The sequence below is a fragment of the Genypterus blacodes genome, unplaced genomic scaffold (assembly GCF_046128005.1).
Source record: "Genypterus blacodes isolate CSIRO-AG114 ecotype Tasmania unplaced genomic scaffold, CSIRO-AGI_Gbla_v1 ptg000073l_1, whole genome shotgun sequence".
Taxonomy (NCBI): Eukaryota; Metazoa; Chordata; class Actinopteri; order Ophidiiformes; family Ophidiidae; genus Genypterus; species Genypterus blacodes.
The window spans coordinates 759,488-770,355 of record NW_027466883.1 but is presented as its reverse complement, the minus strand read 5'-3'; the positions used below and the strand labels follow the sequence as shown (position 1 = coordinate 770,355).

At 40.6% G+C, this 10,868-nt stretch overlaps 2 protein-coding genes across 2 annotated transcripts; one reads left to right on the top strand and one right to left on the bottom strand.

Annotated features, from left to right (window-relative positions):
- Nucleotides 1-2,316: 2,316 nt before the first annotated feature.
- On the bottom strand, nt 2,317-5,686 carry ttc9 (tetratricopeptide repeat domain 9). The gene is made up of 3 exons (XM_076157529.1): nt 4,569-5,686; nt 3,948-4,130; nt 2,317-3,172 (listed from the first exon to the last, which is right to left on the bottom strand). Exons 1-3 carry the CDS (start codon nt 5,074-5,076, stop codon nt 3,090-3,092), a joined length of 774 nt encoding a protein of 257 aa, XP_076013644.1. The 5' UTR covers nt 5,077-5,686; the 3' UTR covers nt 2,317-3,089.
- A 1,290-nt stretch (nt 5,687-6,976) lies between these two features.
- Nucleotides 6,977-10,399, top strand: med6 (mediator complex subunit 6). Its single transcript, XM_076157867.1, has 8 exons — nt 6,977-7,031; nt 7,675-7,834; nt 8,209-8,300; nt 8,744-8,826; nt 8,924-9,032; nt 9,271-9,386; nt 9,482-9,509; nt 9,711-10,399. The coding sequence occupies exons 1-8, from the start codon at nt 7,010-7,012 to the stop codon at nt 9,839-9,841; spliced, it is 741 nt and encodes a 246-aa protein (XP_076013982.1). The 5' UTR covers nt 6,977-7,009; the 3' UTR covers nt 9,842-10,399.
- The last annotated feature ends 469 nt before the right edge of the window (nt 10,400-10,868 follow it).

Here is a 10,868-nt window from a genome sequence, read left to right as displayed (position 1 = left end):
AGAAACATCACTACCGCTTGTTCTCCACTGGTTTTGAAATGCCAGGACGTCACAGCAGACGTATCAAAGAACTCATTCATTGTTTTTCTAGTTCATATCTTGACTGTGACCCTCTCAGAGCAGCTTGCCATCCTTGTTCGTTTCCCAGTTCACCTGCTGAGAAACACAACTCCAAAATAAAAGGGAACATTATACTTTCAGCCATGTAGATTGTCTGCCTCAAAATATGTTGCCCATGATAGGAAGTGTGTATGTACTGTAAGTGACAAACTGCATGAGTCCCAAAGGTGAAGCAGGCCCTGGTGGCATGTCAAAAAATATTTCCTGTTTATTTATATTTGCATTGGTTTCTCAATTTTATTCATTGATTTATTGAATTACTCATTTATTTATTTTTATTCTGTGTTTGCCTTGCTTTGTCACACTCTTTAATGCTGCCTATGATTGTTTGAGAGTGGCTTGATTTGCAAGAGAACATGTACATTTATGGATTTATTGTTATTTTCAGGCATGAGATGCTTTTGTTTGTTGCAGTGTGTGCACAAAGACATCCTGATGTGACAGCTGACAATAGCTACATTTATTTATTATTTATTACATGACAGCATATTTTCTGTTTTCATTTACCTAAAGGGGACATGATATGTTATTATTTTCATTCTGGGGTCTATTTTGAAACCTTTGTCAGGCTTTTATGTATATAAACACACTGACGAACGTCTACTTTCCCATGCTGTAGCACAGCTGTGCACACTGAGTGAGAACAGGCCATATTGGCACTGTCCCTCTACGGCTTCCTCCCAAAAAGCTGCATTAGGCCTAAGCTGACAGCATGCGCTGACTTTGACATGTGGCTGCTGGGCCACATGCTGGATGTGACTAATCAGGTGTGCGAATCCAAGTACATAAAGTAAAGGATTCATTAAAAGAAGCTACCAGGACAGTTCAGGATCTATGTGTTTGTCTTACTGGATGCTTTTCTATAGGCATGAAACTTACATTTTGCACCTTGACAATGTTCAACACATACTCTGTGCTATATGAGACTATAGGAATGAGGCAAGGTTACACAAAACATAATATGTCCCCTTTAATGAATTTCAGATTCCTTCAGAAAGGATGCAAATGGCTTTTGTAAAGTCAGGCTGTCAAAAACGTTATAAATGCATGCAACCCAGGTTGATTGCACGCTGCTCACATTTTACATTTGTTTTCACATCTTATTCTTGAGCTATTCTTGATGAAGTACCAGACTGGGAAGTAGTATTTGCAAGGAAATGTTACTGTTTTGTTTTTACCTACTTCGAGTCCCGTACAATAAAACTGACAATGCAGGGAGAATTCAGTTAGTGCCGGGTAAAGCTGTGTGTCACAGTAAAGTGCACTGCATTTACTTTCTTATACTTTGCTGTGATAGTCTGGACTAACTGGCTCTTACTGTATCTTTTGGTGCAGTAAAGTCCACCAATCACATCATACAAAAACAGGCTACCTGACCCCGATCCTGATCCTGGTTCCTCTCATTTCATTTTCAGAATGTTAAGTGACCTCTCAGCCTGGAGTATTGCATCCACTGAGATTTTACCCTCTTGTGTTAATTTATTCTAAGTGTGAACCAATGTACATGTATATGTGAATGCTCTCTCTGTGAGGAGTGTGCAGAATGTGATCACACTCTATGTAAATCAGTCTTTCAACTAAGGGTGCTAGTTGAAATGAATTACCCTCGCTGGGGTGTAGCTAAGGTGTCACTATCCGTTGTTACCATGAATAAGCTGATTTTGCTGTTACTGATGGACAGTATTTCAGGTTGGAAACAATGCTGTTACTGACTGACTTATATTTGCACTGGAACACACTGATTTGAGTAAAATCATAGTCAATTCAACCAAGTTGCTGTCTCTTTTTCCAGTGTCCTGTTTCCTATTGAGTTCAAAAATGCATTTGGCAAATAGAAAATAATTATATGTATTCCAAGGTGATGTATCTCCAGTATTACGTAACTTAATCAAGATGCTTTTACACTGCATTTACGTGTTCACCATCTTCTGGAAAATCAGCAGCGTGACCCAGCTTATTACCCAAACCTCACCATGGCAACTACCAGGACGACAAGAAATCATTTCAGTCAGCTTTGGTCCACTTGTTTATTTACAGATGTGCTTTGATCAGCATTTCTCCACAGCATGATGTATAGATCAAACCATCTGCCAGGCAGCAGTCACAGTACATACTGAGATTTGTAGCCTATAGCTGCTAAGCAACATATAAAGATAAACGTGTACCAAAGAGAAGGGAAACCCACTCCTGCAACTATTCCAATCAATAGATGCATTTATTACACACATATTTAAACAGTAAACTTGAACATAGAGTATTTTTGTTGATATATGCTGTGAATGAAGTGCTTTATTTGGCAATAATAAACTAAACACAAATAGCTTGCCTTTCCATTATATTTTCTCATTTATATAAAGTAGCCTATGTACATTTTGTGATATGTCTTTTAAATTCTTACTGCAGTTAGCAACCATGTGCTCACTTTGTCCTGCCCAGGCATTGTGAGTTACAAACCTTTTTACTGAAAGCTCCTTTTCATTCAGAAGAGTAAACAAAAACGTTGATATTTTGTAGTACTTCCAAAATAAAAGTATGGTTACAGAAGTGTAGGTGGTTGTTACTCATTTACTCCATGTCTTTCACGGGACATGTTGTGAGAGGGCAGGTGCTAAACTTACAGTTGCACTTGCCTGCAGACATGCTGGATTCCCTCAGTGGACTTTGTTGCTCATGTCTCTATCACAAGTGTTGGCCTGTATGTGCAATGTTTTGACTGGCAGTGCATCAGACTTGATTGCAATGGTTAAAACACACGGGATATTGTGGCGGTGTTAAGACAGAAATAGAAAATGCTTCAAACACACAAAGGTGACGTTAAATCACGTAACTGGCAACCGGATGGTGTGCAAGGCAAAAGCAAACATTTATCTTTTCACACCAGCACTTCTGAATTGTGGCGTGTAAGGTCTGGGTGAGACACAGTAGGGCTGAAATTTACGATGGGTGAGAAGTCATCAGACAGCAAGTGCTTATGTCGCCTCTTTCTTCTCCCTTTGGGCGTTCCGACGAATCTTCATCTCTGTCAGTTGAATGTAGCGGATGACATTGGTGTCTGGGAAACAAAGACAGGAAAAGGCTGCTTTATTTCCCGCTTCAACAGGAAACCATGCATCAATATGATCATAAATCTTCCATTATAACTGAACTCTGTTATGCGCTTCACCACGAAAAAACAGTTCAAATATGTATCATTAGCCAAGAAACATATTATATTTATAAGTCCAAACATGAACATTACTAAATTTGTAATTGCAGTACTTTTACATAACAGCAAATACGATGTGCCCAGTCTGACTATATAGGCTTGCTTTGGTCATTAAATAAAATACATGCACTATACCGCCATAAAGGACACATTATTCCCAAAAGATAAAACACATGAATCAAGCTTATGATCTTATCGCTTTGTTTCCCAATGTGGGCCTGCGGTGAGTGTATGAGGAGCTTTCAGAAGGTCCACAGCGAATGAGAACTAATTTAATTTCCCTATAATTTCGCTCTACAAGAATGTGACAGGGTATAAAATTGTATATTTTGATTTTATTTGCCCAAGGTTGGTTATTATCGCACCTTCACACAGGTGAGGAAGAGCTGTAATCATTTTTTTCTTATTGTTTCATCATTAAATGTTTGTTAGTTTAATGTCACATCACAGGTAATGCCAAAGTAATGCATATTTGAAAGAATTACTTAATCACCTCAGGAACCAACTTTCTATCAATTAATCAAATGACTCATTGTTTCTGTGTCAGTCTTAGTCTGTACTAGGTCAATAAGCATCTGACAAAATCTGGGTCTGAAACAATACTGGGTGACATCATCCTTACCTGAAGGCTCCTGTTTGTGTGACTCCTTGAGGTAGTACAGGGCCTTCTGGAATTCACCTAGATGGTAATAGGCCACACCGGATCGGTACAGGGCTTTGAAGTTCTTCCCCTCCTTGTGGAGGACCTTCAGACAGTACTCCTTCACTCGCTCATAGTTCACAAGCTCCATTTGCAAAAGACAGGCTGGTAGGAGCAGAAACACAGAGGGAAATGAGCTGAGAAGTGAAGTACAATCCAATATCTAACTCCATGGTTTGGTTAGTAGGTAAGTACCAGTATTCTGACTCCTCACATTCAGATACTGATAACAATGAAGTCTGTTAATAAAAGTACAGTTGCTTCAGTTTGCTTCAGCATAAATATATAAATACACCATCCACATGAGGTGAAAATCAAAAAAAGATTGAGGTGAATAGTGGGGTAAGCCTGAGAATGACTCATACTATATGAATCATTCATGAGCTCTGGAGTATTCTACTGAAAATAGAACTGATAAGAAATGTGTGTATATGTATGTGTGACAGCTATCGAAGCATTGAAGTCAGATGTGTCCTGGTGATCCTCACAAGTGATGGATGAACGTGTGTGCCTGAGTGCGTGTGTGCGTGTGTGTGTACTCACCGGCCAAGCTGTTGTAACACTCCAGCTCTGCATTCTCCATGGCCCCCTTCTGCTCATCAGTCAGGGACGTGGACTTGCTCATGGTGGGCAGCAGTGGGGACGGGGTCTTGGAGCCGGTGTCCGGATCCCCCAGCACCCTGCACAGCCCCTTGATCTCCAGCAGAGCGCGGTGGTACTTGCCTATCGCCTCTCGGTACTTCTTATCCTTATAGCACTGGGTACCTTGGCACTTGAAGTCCAGCGCCCGCCTCACGACATCGGCTGGTTCGGAATGGGATGGTTGCTTCAGCATCGAGCCTCCATGATGCCTCTGCTGCTGAAGCTGCTGCTGGTATCTGGCATCTTTGGTTCGGCCGCTGCCTCCGCCGCCGCCGGCGCCGCTGCTGCCGCCGGGAAGCTGAGCGCACTGCTGGAGCCTCGGGGATCCGCCGCTGTTATTGTCGGTGAAGCTTCCTCTCCCTGCGTCCAGCCTGGAGCTGCCGTCGTGCCCGGTCTGGATCACGCTCATATTCGACGTAATTCGATCACAGCCAGCCCAAATCCAGATTTACAATTTATCCGGGAGATTGACGCTTCTTTCACTGCATCTTCTCGTCCGTCGTCGCGCCTTCGCCTCGCCGTTGTCGCAGCGTCTTTTCTCTGTGCGCAACCCTGAGCGATGCGCGCTCCTATATGTAATATCTTCGCCTGTGTGTGTGTGCGTGTGTGTGTACCCCCTCCACCACCTCGGACAAGCTGATTGGTTCTTTCCTATGTGACCAGTTGTCCCGTGAAGCTTGAGATTTGAAAACGTTTATGTAAATGTCAAATGTAAATGTGAGATGAGACCGCACCTCATCGTGCTGGAGAACCATTTTTACTTGGATATTCAAGCATGAGGGAGACAGATATTTGGGAGCAGAGCAGCAGTGTAAAGGTATCACTTGAGGACACCGAGGTCGTGTCCTCAGACTTTTTAGGGGGATTTGAGGATTTGTAGCAACCTGAGTTGGAGTTTACCTGACACTTCTTGTAAAAATGTACACAGAAAAGTTGAATAAAGGCTGATTGAATACTGTTAGGCAAAGTATCTTTAGATGTGACAAACACAAGAAATGATTTGTAAAGTCACAATGAGGAGAGAAAGAAAACAGACATATTTAGATAGATAGATAGATAGATAGATAAATGGTAAATGGAATAGAATAATAAATTAATAGAATAAATCTTCAGACATACTTGTATATAATACATACACATAATGGAAACCTTTTGCAAAAATTTACAAAATATTAATTATTATTTGATGACTCTGTGTGTCACATTTACCAGTCAATGCAAATGCAATCTCAGCTCTTTCAGACAGCAGTTTTCTGAAAAGCATCAGTGAAATCCTTTAAGAGAAACGAACACTTTGCAACAGCTTACCGCAACCCTGATTCCTTTTAAAATAGCCTGTTCCCTGCAGTCTTTGTGCTCTCTCTCCTCTCTCTCTCTCTCTCTAGCCCACTCCCTCCCTCCCACCCACCTTCGCTCTTCCTCTTATCTGAAATTGGAGGAATGCAGTCATCTTCAGTCAGGGTGAATCAGATAAAGATCACTCAGCTTGTTGTCTCTTGCCCGTGCAACAGCCTCTATACATTTCTCTCACCGACTGCTTGCTTTCCAGCCGCTTTGGACAGGCTGAGTCATGACATAGCCCCCACTCACAAACTATGATGTCATTCCAGTATAGGATTCAGTGGTGTTTCAACCTGTCCATGTTTAATGAATATAAGGGGGTCCCTTTATTAACAGTGTCTCATTGTGTGTGTGTGTGTGTGTGTGTGTGTGTGTGTGTGTGTGTGTGTGTGTGTGTGTGTGTGTGTGTGTGTGTGTGTGTGTGTGTGTGTGTGTGTGTGTGTGTGTGTGTGTGTGATATGTCCTGTCACCCTCATAGGGTGAACTCAGCTGTCTGGGTGTGTCTCTGGAATTTTAGCACTCTGGAGCAAATGTTGCTGACAGAAATAAAAGCCTTGAAACCAAAATTATGACTACTTACTTTTAGCTGACTTAACGCCTTTAATTAGTCAAGGGTTCTTTAAGCTATTGATACAGAAATATGTTCACACTGTCCATCTCTATACATTCTTGTGCCAATTTAATGAGCTTTAATGGCATAAGGTGAAATTAATACACATAATGCCAAAATTAACACAAACATAAGCATCATTTACGTACTGTAATGATGATTGATTGATGATTGTTGATGATGTATTGCAGAATCATTGCATTTGGAGTTATGTGTTTGATTCCGCGTGTATAAGTCTCTAAGTAATAATAAATTAGAGCAGCTTAACCGAACAAAGCCCCCTCCACTCAACATTACGACACTATTTCTCCTTTATTTATTCAGCGAGCGTTATTATACGTCATCAAAATACGACCGAAACGCAATTGCTGTGGGACAAGTTGTGTACACAATGGCGACGGTGGATTTCAGAGGTAGCGAAGTCGTTCTTTTGTTGGTTATTACGAAGCATTTCCATCATCTGTTCCTATTTGCTGACATGTATTACGTCAGATAAGTGACATTTTATACTAGCCCCCTTGAAACGAAGTAAATAGCTCGTGTTGACTGGTCGGTAGTTCCCTGCTACCTTTGTTAGCGATAGAAGCTAACGTTAGCAACCAGTGGCTAACTATGAGTTATTTCGACCGTTGATATGTTTTGGTAATTAAGGCTTGACAACTTTGTACAAATAAGGTCAAGTTACGCAAACATTTAGGGTAAAACACACATTTCACTCACCGTTAGTAAGTGTTTGTTCTGACATATTCATTTAGAAGAACTGAATTGTAAACCACAGCTACATTTATTATATTTTATTTATTTTATTAAGTTAATTCATCGTAGATACATACACCCAATGTGGCTATTATTTGAAATTGTAACCCAATATACATTTTTAGGACTATTAAGAACAAAGCCAGGTTGTGGTGGGAGGCGTCAAACATCCATCTATAATTCAAATTAAATAATTAAATCCACACCTCGTTTATAACCTTAATTGCTTCATTCTTTTTATGCTCAGCACATAATCAAACTCTGTCTTTAAATCTTTGGATGTCTTGTTTTATTTTGCAGACAACCTTCTGGGCATATCCTGGGTCGACAGCGGCTGGGTGCCCATTCTTAACCCTGGGAATGTGTTAGACTACTTTTCAGAAAGAAGCAACCCCTTCTATGACCGAACCTGTAATAATGAGGTAGTAAAGATGCAGCGGCTCACTTTGGAGCATCTCAAGTAAGTTCACCTTTGTCAAAGCAATATTAATTGTTCACATTTACAACGGTATGTCTACAGTTTATACACTTGTCCCAGCCCCTTTACTGTTCAGTGCTTTTGCTGTATTTTCTAGAGGGCTGTGTGTGTATTGTATATAAACTGCTATACGTTTTAAGTGAGTAGACATGACAACGACAACAAAATCTCTACGTACAGTTTTTTTTTTACCTGGATCCAATTTTCACATAATACAGTATTGATCATTTGTACCTTGTACAAAACCACAATATCCCAATTCAACAGTTGATAAAGGATTTACTACTTTATAGAACAGAGTTTTATAGAGTGATACATCTGAAACTATGTTTAAACTATCTCTGTCCCATTTTCAGTCAGATGGTTGGAGTGGAGTACATTCTTCTTCATGCTCAGGAGCCAATCCTTTATATTATCCATAAGCAACAGAGGCAGTCCCCGACACAAGGTGAGCAGCATGTGATCTGTTTCATTTGCCTTTGAAAAATGAATCCATGACTGGTTTGTCAATGGACCAACTGACATCTGCCCCACAACCACCACCTTTTCCATTCTTGTCATAATGTGTTGTGTATTGTTAAATAAAGGGAAATGCCTTGAAAGTACAACTGGTATGTCCACACACAAAGGCAGAGAGTCCAGATGCCCACCTGGCTTTTATTGGCAATGAATCCAAGTCTCTTAACAGAAGCAGCGGTGCTGTATAGCTACCAAAAATGCAGCTGCGCCTGCAAAACCATGCCCGCCACCGTCGTCTGCTCTTCCTCTGACCGCACTAAGCATACTGCTGACCACTGGTGTCCTCCCTTTATTATCCAGGTGCATGAAACAAAACACACCAAGATTGTTTCCATTGAAGGTTCTATTTGACTGTATGTTTCCATCCTCCAGTGATTCCCATGGCTGACTATTACATCATAGCAGGAGTGGTATATCAGGCCCCTGACCTGGGAACAGTTATCAGCTCCAGAGCGGTGAGCATTTACATTCTCATCCTTTGAATCATCAACCTAAATACTAGGTTGGCTGCTGGGAGGAGACTTTGAGTGACATGAATCCTATCTGCTTTAGCTTTCTGCTGTCCATGGAATCCAGTCGGCCTTTGATGAGGCTATTTCATATTGCCGATATCACCCATCCAAAGGATACTGGTGGCACTTCAAAGACCAGGAGGAGAGAGGTTAGGTTTCTGGTACTTTCTTTTGACAACTTAGACAGCCGACCCCTAAACCTGTCGGTCACATCTGTAAGATCATTTCCAGTTGATACATCATTAACTTTAAAAATGATTCATGCATGGTCCAGAGCCGTGGTGCTGTGTATTCCTGTAATCCTACCATGATCAAATTTTGTCAATTGAAGTTGACTTTGGTATTATTCCTAATGCTGGTTTCTGATAATTGAATGCTTTCATACAGAAAAAGCAAAGCCAAAGTCTAAAAAGAAAGAGGAACCAAGTTCATTGTTTCAGAGACAACGGGTAGACACACTCCTTTTGGACCTCAGGTCAAAATTTCCACCGACCTTTTACCAGGTACAGGCTTTTCATTTTGTTTTTTAAAATGGCTATTGTTTACGTTAGTTTAATACATAAGGGTAATGATAAATGTGTCCTTCTTCTAATTTCAGCCTAAGCCCGGGGAGAAGCCTATTCCAGGTACAGTCTTTAAATAGTTGCATTATTTTGCATCATTTTTGCTATGTTTCTCTCTATCCGGGGCTACCATTTACTGTATCTGTATGTGCTTTTGGAATATTACCTTTAGTATCAAATTTTGATGAAGTTAAGTGTTTTAATGTGAAAATGTGATGGTTGCCAAATATCCACAAGTGTTCCTTGTCTGCTGTTCTGTTGCAGTGGAGGTGAAAAAGGAGCCTGAACCTCCCGCAGAAACGGTGAAACAAGAAGAGAGGGAGCCAGCCGCAAAATCGTCTGCACCAGCACCTCCAAGCAAACCGCCGCCAGAGAAACGAGCAAGACTGCAGTGACAGCTTGTCTTCGCACACTCTGGGAAGATGGAAAAAGGCAGAGGAAAGTCCTACAGTGCTGACAGTTCAGGAATAGGAGAATGGGAGTTTCCATTCCCTTTCTCAAACCTCAAGATAGTCTGCTACCCTGCTCCCCTTTGAGAATAAACTGGCACCAGAAGTGACAGTGGCTTGTGCCAATGCCAGGACTACTTTAACACTGTAAACTTAGGCCTGTACACTTGATAAGTTGACAGGATGGACATTTCAAGCAGCTGTACTGTGAACAGGGGTTACCTGCTTGATGTCGGTCTGTATTTCAGTGTACACTAATGATGAGGTTATTTTTTTTAAATACAATTACATCACCATCATGGTCAGTTTTGTTGACATCAGCATTGTGTTGTTGTAGTGACTTCAGAGTACAGTTTCATCAGTCATCAGTGGATGCATCATAATGCATCATCTCAACAGGAAAAGAAAACAGCTCCATGATCTGCCCAACCCTCTTTATTTACACTTTATTTACATGAAGTGGAAAGTTAATAGTTTTGTATTAAAATGTATTGTATCACCTTCTGCATGCTGTTCTCTTGTTCCTTTTGCTTGTTTCTCTCACATTTTGGGAAAAAAAGGTCTCAGATACCATGATTGATATAATTTGGACAAAAGGAATACAACTTCTATATATGACTGTTCTCAGTTCTTATAGATGATTGTTAGAATTTAGGGTGGAGATGGAAATCAGAAATTGCAGCAAAACAACAATGAACAATGATGAACACAAATGAAAACATAAAGCTCCAGGGTGGCAGTACATTTAAGGGGAAATAAAAAAAAACATGGTTACAATACCTTGCAAACAATTAAAATCTAGTCATGGCCCTAAATTAGTTATCTGGAACTACAGATAAAGACAGAGTATGAAGCCTTAAACAATACTGTTAATCTGTATCCACTAACATTCTGAAAAAGGGCCAGTTGACATTTTAATAAAGGATACAACTAAGCGCACGAGTCATTATCTTGCGTTTTGCAGATGGTAATA